The 18,365-nt window shown below is 40.7% G+C and overlaps 1 protein-coding gene across 1 annotated transcript in view; it reads left to right on the plus strand.

The window, feature by feature from the left end:
* The window catches only part of LOC130927952 (uncharacterized), a 33,729-nt gene extending 17,168 nt beyond the window's left edge, over positions 1-16,561 (plus strand). Inside the window, exons 3-4 of the mRNA XM_057854101.1 lie at positions 12,554-12,714; positions 16,379-16,561. Of these exons, the coding sequence (XP_057710084.1) occupies positions 12,554-12,714; positions 16,379-16,561 (344 nt within the window). The remainder of the gene's footprint in view (positions 1-12,553; positions 12,715-16,378) is intronic.
* Positions 16,562-18,365: the final 1,804 nt, after the last annotated feature.

Here is an 18,365-nt window from a genome sequence, read left to right on the forward strand (position 1 = left end):
TCACACCCTCAAGAGGGCGCCAGACTTCATCCCCAATACTGCGAGAGGGGTAAAAATTTTGAAATTGCCATTGTAAAAAAATTTTGAGTTCCCCAAAAAATTTGATGTTATAATTTATGAACATATTCAAGCCTCTAATGACCTGATATCAAATATTCCTACTTGGATTTGTTTTTATATATTACATACAACATTGTTAGTTTTGTTCATAGCACACTATTGCTTTTATTGTCCATAGAGGGCATCCAAAATAAATAAATAAATAAAAACTATATACGTATGGATAGGTCTGATGCTAGTGAACATTTTGAGACGTCGCAAGTAAAAAAATATTCAGAAATGACTTTGTTATCACACCCTCAAGAGGGCGCCAGACTTCATCCCCAATACTGCGAGAGGTATAAAAAAAATATACTGCACAAGGGTTAAACCTTATTTATATATAAATGAATTGCCTATATGAATTGCCTTTACCTTAATTTATTACCTTATCATTGACAATCTCTCCCTTGAGTGCAATCACTGTATATACTGTATATATTTATGACCTTTTAACCTTATATAATTTTCTATACCATAAAATAAACCATAACATGAAATAAACCTTTCAATTAGCATTAAGAACAATACTAATAGCACTTATAGGCCCATTGTCAATGAAACATTATTATATAGTATGACGACAGCACCCTCTGGTGTACAAAAAATGAAAAGAAAAAAAAATACAAACTGCGTGAAGGCGCTTAAGGTGTTTATTCACGGCCGACATGCAGCCAAGCTTGGCATTGAAGAGACAGGACCGAAGAGTGTACTTTCCTTTGTTTCTTTGAAATAAGTCAATGTTTTGGACACTCTGGTGCGCTTTTTTTGGCTTTGTGCCGCTTTCCCCGCTTGCAAACAGAGCATCCGACATTCTAACTTTCCACGCATATATTTTTTTAACCCTTCATTAACCGTCGACGGGATGTTGTGCTCGTCGTGCTTCTTGCGTCAAGGGGGAGGAGGAAGAGTCGCCATACATCAAGGAGGAGGAAGAGTCTGTTCACATTAAAGGTCATCTCAAGCATTGTTTTTTTTTCTTCAGATGAGTAAGAAATCCTTCTCATAAGTACGAAAATGTCTTTCTGTCAAATATAGTGGATTTGCTTTCTTAGTACCTGTGCAATGGACTTGTGAACCGACGTAAGGTTTGTGCCACGGCATCGAATTGACTGTTGTTCGCAGATAAAGATTTCTTTCTTTGCTAACAAATTTGCTTTGTTTGAAGTAATTACATGAGGTGGATATATTACATGTAATTACAAGTGTAGAACAGACACTTAACGCAATCAAGTACGCAACGTTGTGTCAAACACACTGACGGTAAACATCTGGTCACTCCAACCACACAAAATCAAGTGAAACATTTACTCATAGGGGTGTGACAAAGGTGTGTGAAATTTCCGATTCTGAGAATATTCGGAATTCGGCCGCTGAAGGTTCGAGAAGGATTTACAAACATCCATATTCCGATTATTTAAAAATACTAAGCAAAGCAAAACTAAAACACAGTCAGCGTGGTCATCGGGACGCAATAAGGAATGGACTGAGAGTAAACATTCACCACAACTCATGCCGCTAGATAAAAAAACTGCCGACAGCCGCTACAAACTTCGCCCACGATGCTACAAACTACGCCCACATAATGCTACAGTAGATATCACATGTATATAGAACTAGATGCAAAATGACAGTCTCTGCAGCGTTAGCATTAGTAAACAGCTGCCATCTTAAAGCAATAGACTTATCAGGAAGGCTCTGTTGTAGCGAACCTAATGAACTTTTTATCTAAAATACTCCTAAATCTGCAAAATCTTGACTTAAAACTATCTTTAAATCATGGGTTTCCAAACCTGTCCGCAAGGGCCGCTGGGGGTTTGTTCCTACCAATCGAGCACAGACAGTTTAACCAATGGAGTTTGTGCTAAAACAAGCAGCACCTGACTGCAATCCACTGATTACACTTGTGAGACATCAGATTGGTGAAAAGATGTCATCTTGTTTTGTAGGAATGAAATCCAGCACCCACTGCGGCCCTATTTGGAATAGTTTGGACACCGCTGCTTTAAATGATGAAACAGATTTAAAACTTTAACATGACGAAAGTAGACAGAAGGGAACGAATGCAACAACGGGAGCAATTTTAACAACTTTCACGGTTAATTCAAAACTAGGGATGGGAATCGAGAACCGGTTCCTATAGAGCAGGGGTCCCTAACCTTTTTTGCACCACGGACCGGTGTGATTTTGGCCTTTTTTTTCCACAGACGGGTGTTCTGTCAAATTTTGCACCCTTATAAAATTTTGCTCCCAAAGCTTTTGTGGCGGTGAAAAAAGCCCTCTTTTATATTCAGTTGGACTCTCAATTTTATCCAACGGTGCTAAAAAACTATTTACATCATAAACATACATGTTCAACATGAAAATGGCGTAAATTAATGCTTAACGACACGGCGAAGTCGTTAAGTGAGAGAGCTGCGAGCAGTTGTGTGCAGTTAACATGGCAAATGTAAGTTAATATTTCTTTCTTTAAAGAGAGTTTGTAGTGTGTACTTTGGAATCGCTGTATTCGAGTTCATTTTTAATGTTACGCGCATGCCAAATTTGCCAGAACACTGGCAATGTGCGGCAGAAAAATACAGCAAATGTAAAATAAAATTTGTTTTTAGCCCCGTCGTGTTATGTGCAGGGAAAATACAACTCACCCGCTGAATCAGTGGGAGGCCTGAGCTTGTTTCATTGTGACGAGATGGTCCCGAGATGGGAGAGCGAGAGAAGCTAGCGTCACAAAGATATGATGTTGGAAATTGTAGCACATGTTGGAAATTGTAGCACAGTTTTTAGTGCGCTCCTAGCGATGTCAGGATATTCCGAAATGACTTTAATCCAGAACCTCGGTAGAGTTGTTGTCTCAAATGTACATTTAAGGTCGCCGTCATTTGCGATCTCTACAAGCTGATATTCCTATAACACAGACATGCTCGAATCACTCGGTTTATTCACATAGGGGTCATGAATCCACTCCTTCGCAGTTCGTGGGTCTTTAGTGATTGGGAAGTAGCATAGATTTTGTTTTCTTCAAGGTTGCAGGCGCATCTTCTGGCCCGTCAGGTTCCCTTTTCCCCTTAAAAAAATCTGTCCAAAGACGTCTCTTTTTCAGTCATTCTAGTGTGAGGGCTAATTATTTCCGGGAACAAATGTGATGTGCCCGCCCTACGTCATATGTTATTATCGAGGCCAAGCGCACATAATACAGAACAAGATGTACTGCTAACAGTCCAATGAATGCATTTCTATGACGACCTCCTATCCTGTAGTTGTATATCTAGAGTAGACAGGGATATTGGTGTGTTAAGCGGCACAGGCCAATCGGCCAGAATGCAGTCGTTAATAAATTATTTATTATTTCTGCGCGGCCCGGTACCAAATGCCCCACGGACTGGTACCGGTCCGAGGCACGGTCGTTGGGGACCCCTGCTATAGAGAACCGTATCCATGTGTTTTTATTCTATGGAATCGTTTGGCAGTTTATCTAACAATTTTCTTATCAGTTCCAACCAGCACGAATTACGTCACGTAACTTCTGTGTTTTCCACTGCTGGAGACACTGCTGGGCACAAGTCCAGAAGGCAGACATGCTTATTTTTTGGAAAAGAATTGTTAACTTGGCACATTTGCACTACGCACTGTTCTAACGTATTTGACAGTATTTATCTTATTTTTTAAATTATTTTTGAGTGCTATCAGCTTGTATGTCCTTTTAAAAAGGAGGATTTTTTATTCTATTAGAAAAATGTTTCAGTAAAATGTTACACATTCTTGTGTATTTGCCACAGTTACATAATGCCACAGTTAACATTCAGGCTTTGGGCCTCTTTTGACCTCGTGGTCTTGGTCCACGAAACAACTTTCTTAATCTGGCAATCATAGGATAGCAAGCCTATCAATAACCAAAAGACCTCTCAAGAACTTGGAAACATACCACAGTAAAATGCAAACATTTGCTAATTGCGCTATAGTAAGGTTTATTACTCAGTGATGGAAAAAAATGGCCTCTAGAACAGTAACAAAACTTTGCATACCGGGAAAACGGTGGTAGAAACAAACGCACACATGCCAATCCACTGACACAGTGCCAAAAATATTATATATTATGGGGCCTATTGATAATGTTATCGGATTTATTGGGATGACATCATAATTCCTATTATCGGACGGATAATTATCGTGCACCTCTTGTGAAAATATATCAAAAAGGCGATAGATATATTGTGATACTTTGTAGCCCAAAAGGTTATCGATATACTCTCACCAAGAATCGAAATATCCTTTTGATGATGATGAAGCTTTTTATTTCAAGCATAAGCTTACTAGCAGTGTGTTGACGAAGTTAAAACTGCGAAATCAAGTCAGAGGAACCCATGGAATCTCCAAAAATGGATTCTGCACGACGTAGATGAGACGTAGATGCGACTGGATGATTGGTTTAACACTTCGTTGATCATTCGTGGACAAATTTATAACAACAATTATAACATCCGACGCCGAATTTTCGGTCGCATCTCTTGTGTCTCAAAATGAAACGACGTGTATTTTTCCACTTTTATTTTTTGATTAATGTTTTTCAAACTCATCAATGCGCTGAGTCCGCGCAACGTGAACTGCGAAGTCGTGAGGAATCACTGTTCTCACCTTCTCCAAGTTTTGCACAAAGAAAAGACTGGCCGATGACACGGTGGTGGTCCATAAAATATATCAGTGGTTTTCTTGTGTCTTGCAGGTTTCAGAAAATATCTTGGTGCTGAGCCAGAATTTCCTGGCGTAAAAGAGGATGTTGAGCTCCCTCAAATCAAAGAGGAGGAGCCAGAGCCCTGTCAACAGAAGCAACTTCATATCAAAAAGGAGGAGGAGGAGCTGCCATATGGAAAAGAGGAGGAGGAAGAGGAGCATATCACCAGGTTCACTGGTGAGCCTTTGAAGAGTGAAGATGGTCTGAATGAGGTCAGCAGATGGTCAGATCCTCCAAGCAGGGGGAGTAGCAGCAGCTCAACAGAAGGATTGCAAGCAGACATTTTTATCACTAAATCAGACACAAATGCCACCACGTCACACTCACCTTACAATGATGATGGTCATAAGACATCTCATGGTGACGACAAACTCTGCAAATGCTCTCAGTGTGGGAAAACCTTTGCTACTAAGCAAAGTTGTCGTAGGCATATGAGAAGCCACACCGGTGAAAATCCTTTTGTCTGCTCAGTTTGTGGAAAGAGTTTTGATCATTCGGGAGACTTAACAAAACACACAAGAATCCACACTGGCGAAAAACCTTTTGCCTGCTCAATTTGTGGAAAATGTTTTGTTCAGTCGGGAGACTTAACAACACACACAAAAACCCACACTGGTGAAAAACCTTTTTCCTGCTCAGTTTGTGAACGAAGATTTACTCTGAAGCGACACTTACAACAACACATAAGAACACACTCTCTTGAAAAACCATTTTCCTGCTCAGTTTGTGATCGACGATTCGCTCGGAAGGATTACTTACAACAACACACAAGAACCCACACTGGCGAAAAACCTTTTTCCTGCTCAGTTTGTGGAAAATGTTTTGTTCAGTCGGGAGACTTAACAACACACACAAAAACCCACACTGGCGAAAAACCTTTTTCCTGCTCAGTTTGTGATCGAAGATTTACTCTGAAGCGACACTTACAACAACACATAACAACACACTCTAGCGAAAAACCTTTTTCCTGCTCAGTTTGTGATCGAAGATTTTCTCTGAAGCAACACTTACAACAACACATAAGAACTCACTCTAGCGAAACACCTTTTTCTTGCTCAGTTTGTGATCGCAGATTCGCTCTGAAGAAATACCTACAACAACATACAAGAACTCACACTGGCGAAAAACCTTTCTCCTGCTCAGTTTGTGGTCAAGGATTCTCTCTAAAGCAAAACTTACAACGTCACGAAAGAACCCACACTGGCGAAAAACCTTTTTCCTGCTCGATTTGTGGAAAAGGTTTTGTTCAGGCTGGAGACTTAACAAAACACAGAAGAACTCACACTGGCGAAAAACCTTTCTCCTGCTCAGTTTGTGGTCAAGGATTCTCTCTAAAGCAAAACTTACAACGTCACGAAACAACCCACACTGGCGAAAAACCTTTTTCCTGCTCGGTTTGTGGAAAAGGTTTTGTTCAGGCTGGAGACTTAACAAAACACAGAAGAACCCACCCTGGCGAAAAACCCTTTTCCTGCTCAGTTTGTGATAAAAGATTCGCTCTAAAGGTATATCTAACAAAACACACAAGAACCCACACTGGCGAAAAACCTTTTTGCTGCTCAGTTTGTGGTCAAGTATTTTCTCAAAAGCAAAACTTAAAAAGACACAAAAGAAACCACACTGGAGAAAAACCTTTTTCCTGTTCAGTTTGTGATCAAAGATTCGCTCGAAAGCAGCACTTAAAACAACACACAAGAACCCACACTGGCGAAAAACCCTTTTCCTCCTCAGTTTGTGGTTAAAGATTCGCTCTGAAGGATCGGGTGAGACATGTGTGTGTTGGTGTGAGAAGCAGTGACCAATGACTCTATTGCCTGTCATCCATGCTGGCTTCATCAGATTTTGCATGCAGGTTAGGTTAGGGTTGGGGGTTACGTTCATATTCGTGGTACACTTTATTCAGGCATGTCCGAAGTCCGGCCCGGGGGCCAAATGCGGCCCATGGTCAAATTTCATCCGGCCCCCAGCCTCTGTCCTAAAATCAATAACGTCTGGCCCGCACACAGACTTAATAAATTGGTCAACAGTACTGCTACCAGCATATGAAGTAGCTTACACACTAAATGCTGCTCCTCATTTACCCATTAAAAGGCAGCAGCACTCGAAGCAACATTACCCCATGTGACCCTTGACTCCCACTTTTCTAAAATGACGACAATCAACAAAAAAAAAAAGAAAGTTGACTGTGACGGCCGACGCTTCAAGGATAGGTGGAAATTGGACTATTTCTTCACAAAAATACGCAACAACTGTGTCCGCCTCATTTGCAAAGAGACAGTCACTTTTTTTAAAGAGTTCAACGTGAGGCGTTATTACCAAACAAGACACGCTGACATGTACGACAAGATTACAGGGAAAATACGTTGTGAGAAATTGAAGCAACTTGAAGCTAGTTTATTTCACAGTAGTATTTCGCAAGAGCCTGAGAGTCGAAAGAGAACGCCACAAAGGCTAGTTGTGAGATTGTTGACATTATTAATTAAAAAAAAAAATAAAGCAAATGTGACGCACAGAATGGCTTGCTAAAATTTGCTTAAAATATATTGTTCTTAGGGCTGTCAAACAGTTAAAGTTTTTAATCGAGTTAATAACAGCTTAAAAATGAATTAATCGTAAATAATCGCAATTCAAACCATCTATAAAATATGCCATATTTTTCTGTAAATTATTGTTGGAATGGAAAGACACATATATACATTTAACATACTGTACATAAGTACTGTATTTGTTTATTATAACAGTAAATCAACAAGATGGCATTAACATTATTAACATTCTCTTAAAGCAATCCATGGATAGAAAGAGTTCTTAAAAGATAAATGTTAGTACAAGTTATAGAAATTTTATATTAAAACCCCTCTTAATGTTTTTGTTTTAATAAAGTTTGTAAAATTATCAATCAGAAAATAAACTAGTAGCTCGCCATTGTTGATGTCAATAATAATTATGGTGCTGAAGCCTGAAACCCATAAAATCAGTCGCACCCAAACGCCAGCAGAGAGCGGAAAAACCCCAAAAAACACAAGTAACAAGTGGAAATGACACTCTGTTACCATTTTAATCTTTTTGAGCGGGGCATGTGCGTTAAATGCGTCAAATATTTTAACGTGATTAATTTTTAAAAATTAATTAACGCCCGTTAACGCAATAATTTTGACAGCCCTAATTGTTCTACGTAAAAAACGTCAGCCAAGGTCGGCCCCCCACATTTTTACGACACCAAATCTGGCCCCCTTTGCAAAAAGTTTGGACACCCCTGACATTATTTTTGTGACTGCATTTTTGTTTGGACTTTGCCATTTTGTTTACCTTTTCTGGCCATCAACGCCTTTCCCTTGGTTTTCTCACCGACTCGGTTCGTGCCTCTTTTTGTTTGTATTTTTTCTCGCGTGTTCTGGCATGCTCCTTTGTTTTTTGTTTGTAATAAATTGCACACAAACTTCCTCGTCTGTGTTGGATCCATATTTTACGGCTTGCCGTTTCATTACAAAGTTAGTTAAGTGGCATTATTTATATCATAATCTCTCGGCGTATATAAACTGTTTGAAGTTGATGGTCAAGACGTTTTTTCTGGGAAGCGCCTCGTTGTGCTTTGGGAGAGATGTCTTGCGGCCGGCCAGTTTTAAATTATTTTTTTCCTTAAAGGTACCTTACCGTTCAAAAGTTTGGGGTCACTCAGACAATTTTGTGTTTTCCTTCAAAAGTCACACTTTTATTTTTCAAATGAGTTACGAAATGAATGGAAAATATAGTCAAGACATTGACAAGGTTAGAAATAAGGATTTTTATTTCAAATAATCATTTTGTCCTTTAAACCTTTTAAGCTTTTATCAAAGAATGCTCCCTTTGCAACAATTACAGCTTTATACACCTGGGTCAGCATCTTACAATACAGCATTGCCTTATACTGTAGCATGCAGATGGACTGCGGATTCAGCTGGTTTTGGTGATTCATTCGTTTATTATTCGCATCACGCCAGCCAAATCTGCTGCTGAAAATTGTTGCTGCTCCAGGGAGAGGCGTGTGACCCTTTTTGGGTTTCAAAAGGTTCCCATTCACCACGGATATTGGCCAAAACAAGCCCTACTACTTTGGGACCATTGGACTTACGAGGAAGTGAGTAAACATCGTAGTTTGTATAATGTCAAATACTGGGATCATGGCACACGTTTTAATACGGAGGTAGCTTGCATTTTGCGGCTGATTGTCCACCGAGAATGCCCCTCGGCCGGCGACCAGCGGCTTGTCACACACACACCTCGGTCCTTCGCGTGCCCGCCGGGAGAGCACTATACTCGGCATATTGCCCTCTTCGTGTGCCCAGTGTTCTGTCACATTTTCCACCCCATTAGTAATCGCAATGTTGTGTTAAAAAAATTGGCTCGAATGAAGCGATTGCAAAGCAAACACTACAAACTTTCTTTAAATAAAGAACTATTTACTTACGTTTGATCATGGACGGACATTGAGAAAAGTGCTCCTTAGACACATTCTGCCATGTTAGCTGCAGACCAACTGCACGCCGCTCTCTCACTGTTTACGTCTTCGCCGTGTAGTAAAGCATTATTGATATATATTCGTGTTGACCATGTGGCAGCTACGCGCTCCTCCGACGTCGGCCGTTATGTCCGGCTGTCATTCTCCAGCTGCTTCCCCGGCGAACCAGCTCTCCTGCCCGCAGCAGGAGAACTGGTCCAACAAGCATTAACTTGCTAGCCGCTGGGCGGGTTGCCGATCGGCGAAGACATTTGACAACCCCGCTGCCGTGTGACGTGATCCTGGGTAGTTTTGTGTGATTTTTCGCTTCGAAAGCTGAGAATAAGACTTTGAAGCATCACTCGGTCCGGGTTAGCATGTCGGCTAGATGTCACGTCTCCTTGTTTGTTTATGCTCTCAGAATCCAGGGCAGGGAAATGACAAAAGCTGGACTAACTCCGGTGGCATAACATATAGTTTGGGAGGTGCAAGAACTGGACAGTTTTGACCATTATGGAGTAATTTTGCCATGTCGTACTGAATAAATGCATTTTTAGTATTTCATATTCCATTTAGCACAAGACTTATTTGTCATAACGATACAATATATTTAGGAATTGGTGAAAAATACTTCCATAAAAAGAATATCCTGTAATAATTATGGAGTAGAGAGACTGAAGCAATGACACTTTGTGGCTCTCTTTGTCGCTTTTTCCTCATTCTGAATAATTCCCCCTCAATGGGCTGAATTGTAATTCAGATGAAACCACGACCCTGCCGACGTAATCCTCCTGTTGGGGCGCTAGAGCCCTATAATGGTAGACGTGCCTAAACGGCAGACTAAAATAGTAATTTTTCGTCAACTGCGCTTTGCCAAATTGTTGTACATAGTCGAATCATCTCAAAATATGATTCTAATTGACATAAAAATGCTTTGTTAGACTTTTTTAAATCCTGTAGTAGGCTAGTAGTTTGCTGGACACGTCGTCGAGAAAAGAGGAAAAAATGGCAAGTCTTTATCTTTTATCTTCTTGATGTCTTTATTTCTTTGATCTCTTTCTCTTATAAAAAGCCAATCAGGACAGCGGCTGTTGCAAGTGAGTCAACATCGCACAGCCAATCACGAGATTAGCGCCAAGCAAGTCAAAATCTGCGCAGCCAATCACTAGCGTGGACCGAAGAGGAGGGCTGTTCATCGTTGTCGAAGCACTTTACAGAAGACACTTTATGGAAGATTTACATACGTGAATTCGTTAGTATATTAGCATGGTTCACTATCGCTAACGGTCACTAATGGAGTTGTATATGTGCATTGTATGTGTTTTTTATGCCTTCGCGATGCATATACAATGTTGATGTTGAATGATCTGTATTAGTGTTAGTATTGGGGAAGGTGATATCATTGACGATAGTTTCCCATTACGTCCGCTAGATGACATCATTCGTCCATTTGTTGTAAGCGAATTCAGTCACAATATGATTGTTAGTGAATGTGTGCACTTGATTAGCCTGGTACTCCAGACTCACCGCTGTTCCAGCTATAGACCCTACCCACCGACGTCACAAAAACTTGTGCTCGCTGTATGGTTCCGCCCCCTTGTCCGTCATTTTGTGTCTGTATTATCAATGGTCTCAATTGATCGAGCAATTTATAATGCATTTCATGGAAGACCCGGTGCTTTTGGATGCCGTAAACTCACTTGATGCGTTGCATAAAAGGCGTTATGTGGAAAAGCTTCAGTTTATCCATTCGCCAGATCCATATTTGATGCCTAAATCGATGTTTTTCGACCCGCTGTCTCCGCCGTATTTGCCTGACATCTGCTAGCTACACTGATATGTACAACTATCTTGTCCACACAAAATCAGCCTATTCTCACGAAAGTTTGAAAAACTTTAAGAGCTTGGAGGCTTATAAATACTTCGTTGCTGGTTGGGTGAAACAGGTCCTCGTCCACGAAAATTCGGCAGGAATCTATCTTGTGCTTGGAAAGGTGAGTTACGAAATTTTCAATTCAAAATCTTTTGTTCTTGCTAACATCCACTGTCAAGTCTAATGTATTTCATGTCATTTGTCAATGGAGCTAGGGCTTTTAATGTTTATATGGTTTAGCGATAGCACTCTCACTACATACATACTTGTATGTTGTCGGCGATTGGCCTAGCAATGATCTTAATTGTGGTTGTCAGCCCAAAACCCTCTAATTATATATTAAATGCATCTTACCAGATATAAAATGACTACTACATAATCTGTGGTAATCGTTTGGAGCCCAGTTTTCTCGTCGAATTGCAGCAGCCCATCTCGCTCTCTTCTCTCCGGGTCTCTCGGAATCCGGTAGAACTTCAAGTCTCTCCGTCTATCTTCTCTGTTATTGCAACCGACCGCCACACACGCCTTCACCATTTTGATTATTAATGTTAACGAGCAGAAAAACACGTCGTAAATAGGAGGAATGTACGTAGCCGTAACAGGTAAACATGATGTGTTGACGGACAATTGGGCGGGACCAGTCAGGAGGAAGGAGTTTTGACGTCACGTGGGTAGGGTCTATTGAGTCTGGTCACCATTAAGCGGATAAAATTTCCCGGGCGGAGCAAGCTACAGCAAACAGACAGCGGAGTGGACCAATCAGCGACGGGCGGGACGAGGGACTTGTGCGCGGAAGTAAACATACGAGGAGAGCGGAGTTTATTCAACATGGCTAGTGCGAGACAGACTGTTGTCAATGACTTGTGTCGATGTGTTTTTGGTAATTTAAAACTGATTTTACCGTGGATTGGAACATATTCTCCGCTCACCCGTTCACCATCTGTGCTGTTGTGGAGACGACTTTCGACGCGGAAGAGTGACGTTGCTCGTTAAGAACACGTCACGCAAATAAATGAATCTGATTTGTCGATTGATTTTGTACTTGCTCGAGAGGCCGTCTGGGCTGGGTCCCAGACTCTACTTCAGTGTTTGAAAAACACAGGGAGAACAGTCTGGCCGTGTCAGGCAAGCACTTGATGGCTTGGCCTCTTTTATGCGTTTATTCCTTTTTAATGTATTTTATGAGACTATTTTTGTTGATGTGTTTCTGATTTTAATGTGGTGTCAAGCACTTTGCATTCATTTGTGTTGGATTGGATGACAACAAAACATGAATAAACAAAAAATGGGCAAGCGTGAATTTTCTCCAACAGAAAACAACTTTGGGGACACAAGTTTGCAAATGAAGAAATAAGATTTGTTTGTGGTCTTGCAGATCTATATGTCAGCCAAGCCCATCGTCTTGAGCACCAGGAGTCTGCATGCATCAAGGGGGAGGAGGAAGAATCGCCATACATCAAGGAGGAAGAGTCCGTTCACATTAAAAGTCATTCCAAGCATTTTTTTTTTCTTTGGATGAGGCAGAAATCAAATATGGTACCTTCTCATAAGTACAAAAAAGATATTTCAGTCTAATATAGTGGATTTGCTTCCTGTAGCTGTGCAATCGACTCGTGAACAGACGTAAGGTTTGCGCCACGGCTTCGACGTGATTATTGTTTGCAGATAGAATTCTTTCTTTGAAAACAAATTTGCTTTGTTTGAAGTAATTACATGATGTAGATATTTTACGTGCAACTACAAGTATAGAACAGACACACTGAGTAGCACAAACAACAGCGTAACGCTGTGTCAAACACTGTCAGCAGACATCTGGTCACTCCAACCACACCAAATCAAGGGGAACATTTACTCATAGGGGTGTGACAATTAAAGGTGTGTGAAATTTCCGATTCTTATTATTCGCGATTCGGCCGCTGAATATTCGAGAACGACTTACAAACATCCATATTCCGATTATTTAAATAAGCTAAGTAATGCTGAACTAAACAGCGCGGTCTTTAGGACACAATGAGGGACGGACCCAGAGTAAACCTTCGTCGCAACTCATGCAACTAGATCAAAAACTGCCAAAAGACGCTACAAACAACGCCCAGTTGCTACAAACTTCACCCACTGTGCTACAAACTACGCCCACATAATGCTATGGTAGATATCACATGTTTATAGAACTAGATGCGAAATGACAGACTTGGCGGCGTTATGATATCATATGCCCAGATAAGGGGCATGTTATGCATGTTCCATTTTGTATTTCTATAATTTCATAAAAGCAATGAAACAATTCATTAATATTTTAATGAAGTTAAACTTGAGGTAGCATCATACGACAGAGTAGTCACACAGTGATGGGTTGGATGCACTGCAGGGAAAATAAACAGTAAATCATGAAGGATCATTATGTATTTTTAGCCGACTTAGTCATTTTGATCGCAGGCTAATATAGTAAATACAGAAACATACAGCATGTGTTGCCTTCATTATTATGCTTAATTTAGGTCCAATATGGCTCTTTCAACATTTTGGGTTGCCAGCCCCTGGGCTGGCCATGCTCAAACCTTGTTATGCTTCGTATGGAGCCACTCCTTGGTTTTCCTGGCTGTGTGCTTCGGGTCATTGACATTTTGGAAGACCCAGTCACGACCCACCTGTAATGCTCTGACTGAAGTTGTTCCCCAAAGTCTCACAATACAGGGCCCAGTCATCCCCTCTTTAATACAGTGCACTCGTCCTGTCCCATCTGCAGAAAAACACCCCCAAAGCACGATGCTACCACCCCCATGCTTCACAGTCGGGCTGGTGTTCTTGAGATAGTACTCATCATTCTTCTTCCTCCAAACACAGTTAGTGGAATTATGACCAAAAAGTTCTATTTTACTCTCATCTGACCACAAAACTTGCTCCCATGACTTCTCTGCGTCATCCAAATGGTCATAGGTAAATTTAAAACGGGCCTTGACATGTGCTGTTTTAAGCACGAGAACCTTCCATGCCATGCATGATTTCAAGCCAGGCTCTGGGCGAGCAAAATTTTGCATACAGTTACTGACAAAACTTGACAGAACTGATTCATTTTACAAGGAAAAAAGAGCCAGGATCCACCGTCACCTGATTACGTGCCCACACAAAGTCCCCCTGCTAAAAGACATGACCTGTATATGCTTCAGATATATGGCAGCAGGCAAGAAATGGAGGACGGAGGAATAAAAAAGCTTCAGCAGTCATCAAGAAACTTTTCACTCCAATAAGTCAATACTGTAAAATATAAGCGCATACTCATCATCACAAATGTTCTTTATTTGGAAATTCACACAATTAAACAGTGTTTCAATGAAACAACTAAATAACAGCGTATTTGTAAGTACAGTGTACTAGTAAAGCACAGCATAGCAACATTTTTCCATGTTGTTGTGACTGTTTCTTCACTCCCCTGATTCCACGGACAGTGTATCTGACAGTTTGTCTGGGCATGTGTATACCTATTTGCCAGTAGCTCGTGTAAAATAGCTGATTGATAGAAAATTCAACTTTTGCCATGCTTCTGTAAAGAAGTCAGAATCTGGAAATATTCTTTGTAAGAAATAATCTAATTCAGACCAGCCTGCTTTGCATGTGCAATGGCCCCATTCATTTTATTGACACCCAGAGCTTTAGAGTACTGTACTTGGAGATGAAGGCAGACCTCATTGTTTTCCAACATATTGATTCATAATTTTAAATGATTTTTTAAATTCATTGACTTGCTCCAAACTTCAACAGCCCTCAGGCCATTTGACCTCAACCAGTGCAGGTTCAAAATACTGCACTTGGGAGATCAAGGCACACCTCTTAGTCTTCCAATGTATCTCTCCGTTACTAGCTTCAAACTTCAATAGCTCTGCATCTGAGGTCATTTAACCTTTTTACCCCAAACCAGTGCAGTGTCAACGTACTGTACTTGGAGATCAAGGCACACCTCTTAGTTTTCCAGTTATCTATTCATAATTTTGTTTTTTTTTAATCATTAGCTTTGAACTTCAATAGCTCTGAGGTCATTTGAGTTTTTGACCCAAACGAGTGCAGGATAGTAATGCTCTCTTTTTAGGTTGGGGCACACCTCTTAGGCTACGTTCATACTGCAGGTCTTCTTGCACAAATCCGATTTTTTTGTCATATCTTTTTTTGGCGTGCCCGTTCAGACTGCCTTTGTCAATTGAGACCGTTCAAGTATTATGCATGAGCACTAATCAGACAGTCCGACACAAAACAAATGACTACACATGCTGGCTGTCATCCGTCATTCCAGGGCGATCATATTTTGATTTCCAAAAAGAGGACACAAATAACTGACATAAATAATCCCAGTTTAGCCTTCTATTCAAAGTTTCCGTGGATCGATAGCATGCACGCACTGTCCGTGCATGTCACACACACATATACAGGCAGTTTGCCCTGACTCTCGGCCATGTAAGCAATCTTGAAATATTGCTCATATAGAGCAGAGAGAAAACCAGTCATTCTCAGGCTTATCCTCAACCCATTTTTATTTTTTTATGACTGTTGCCAAGCCCGACCCTTCACCAAAAGCCGTGTTCAAGGCAAGCTAGGCGCTAACGGACTGCTGCACCGCCACCGTAGCGCGCCGTCTTTCTCGCTCTCTGATGACGTCATTGCTACATGAAATCCGATTTGGGAGACTTGCCAATTCAGACCGTCGCGACGTTCTGGAAAAATGTGGCCCAGATTGGATTTAAACCACATACGAAAGTGACCCAAATCGGATTTGAAATGGTCCACTTCTATGCAACTTGTCCCGTACAGGACGTCAAGTTAATGCCTCACTTGAGTCGGAAAAACACGAAAAAATCGGATTCGGTGCATTAAGACCTGCGGTATGAACATAGCCTTTGTTTTCCAATTTATTGTCGTTTGACAGTCGCTTGACAGTCGTTTGACAGTTTGTGAAAGATGACCTTTGCATTTGGAATCGAAAATTCCTTGTGACTTTTTTAAAACCCTGGAAGGAATTTCAGGAGTTCGATGTCACGTTTTCGCCCGCTTTGTTCGGGATTTTTTGCTTGGAACTAAAAGTTAGCCGGCGGCTACGTGGAAGCTAATCAGCGTCACTTAGCAAAATGGCCCAAAGAAGACATTGACTGTCGAAGAGGGTGGCGTAATCAAGGAATCTCTTGACTTCCTATCAGAGATTTCTTTGATTAAGCTACAGCAGAAATCCACCCTGAACCTGGTGGAGGAGGTGAAGGCTCTCCGAATCCAGAATGCCGAGAAAGACCGGCCTCTGGCGCAGTTGGAGAGTCGAATGCCAGAATTGGAGCAGCACACAAGGATCAACGATATGATTGTAACCTCCGGATCAAGCCGTGGTCATACGCCCAGGCTGTGACCGATAACGTTGGTGAGCCCAGCGAGCAGGATGTCGGCTCTGTTGAGCAGCAGGTGGCTGTATTTTTCCAGTCCAAAAGGATTAAGGCAGATCGGAATAACATCGAGGCCCCCCTCCCTCTAACCCGGAGAGATGACAACGACAAACGAGGTGTTACCAGGTTTGTCCACAGAAAGCACAAAACCGCACTGTTAAAATAAGGAAGCTGAAAGGAACCAACGCATTCATGAACGAGCATTTGACTAAGCAAAGCACTGATATCGCTAGAAAAGCACGACTAATGAAAATACAAGGGAAAATTCAGCACACATGGACATCAAACTGTAAAATATTCATCAAACTAAATGGGACCCCAGAAGGAGCCAAAACATTGGCCGTCAGGAGTATGGAGGGGTTCAGGTATGAATGAGCAACATGGACTGTGAGGTATGAAGACACACACCATCATGACACATCCATCACCATCTAGAGACAACAGGAATATATTCCAAAGGATTGCTGATCATGGGAAACTAGAGCTCAGATCATTTCAATATACCAAACATAAATCAGCCAGACGATAATTTATTTTTTAATACCAACATTAACTGCGGCTATTACACGGAGGAACAGTACAACTCTACCATTAAAATGAACAATAAATGATCAGTAACACAGCAGAAGTATGTATGCTAACTTCAGTGATATGAGAGAATATCTGAATCAATTTATAAAACCATTCAAAAGTAATTTCCATATCTGAAACATGGCTCAAAGTAAATATAGGAATGGATTATGAACTGGATGGTTAGGAATTTAACTGTTTAAACCGAAAGTTTAATGTCATAATCAGCTGTATACAGTATATAGAGCACCAGGCTCTCTAGGAGAAATGTTTTCAAAAGCCATTCAAAAAGTAGTTTTCCTTTGTGGGGATTTCAATATTGATTTGCTCAATCCGAACAAGTCCCAATCGGTTGATGAATTTTTCAATACCATGTACAGTATGAGTTTGTATCCAAAAGTCACCACACCGTGTCAAATCACAACCCACAGTGCTATTTTAATCGATAATATATTCACCAATGACATTGAAAGTAATACAGTAAGCAGACTGTTAATCAACGATATTAGTGATCACCTACCAGTTTTTACAGTTTATAACGGCACCCAGCTCAGAAATTTGCCAGAGCTGAATGTCAAGTACAGCCGAGTGAGGACAGAGGAAACTCTGGACTCATTTAAAAAGGATTTACTGGCACAAAATTGGGAAAATATATGTAATGGAATTGACATTGACTGTGTACATGAAACATTTTCTTAATATATTCACATCATTATATGATAAAAACTGCCCAATATAAGGGTACAGCAGCAAACAAAAGTACAAAGAGCGACCATGGTTCACGAAGGAATTACAAAATGCTTGAAAGATGAAAAACACACTGTATAGAGAATACATAAAACAAAACTACAGAGGCAGGAAAAAAAAGATTTAAAAAACTGACCAATATCATAAGGGTATGTAGGAAAGAATACTATCGTAAAATATTCTATAACAAAAGCGACATGCAACATCTAGCATGAGGGACAAATGCATGTATGACCCCCCTCCCCTAGCAACAGTTGCTAACATCATGAATATTTATGAGCAAAGGGGACGTGTTACATACGGTACGCTATTTTAATGAACATCCAATGTTCATAAGTAGTTAAAGTTCAGGTTTTGCATTTAGGAAATGTGTGGGGATAACTTAGGAGATGGAGGTTGGGGTTACTGCTTGTTCTGTTAACTTTTATTTTTGAAAATCATTGAAAAAAAATA

The sequence above is a fragment of the Corythoichthys intestinalis genome, chromosome 13 (assembly GCF_030265065.1).
Source record: "Corythoichthys intestinalis isolate RoL2023-P3 chromosome 13, ASM3026506v1, whole genome shotgun sequence".
In the NCBI taxonomy this organism is placed as follows: Eukaryota; Metazoa; Chordata; class Actinopteri; order Syngnathiformes; family Syngnathidae; genus Corythoichthys; species Corythoichthys intestinalis.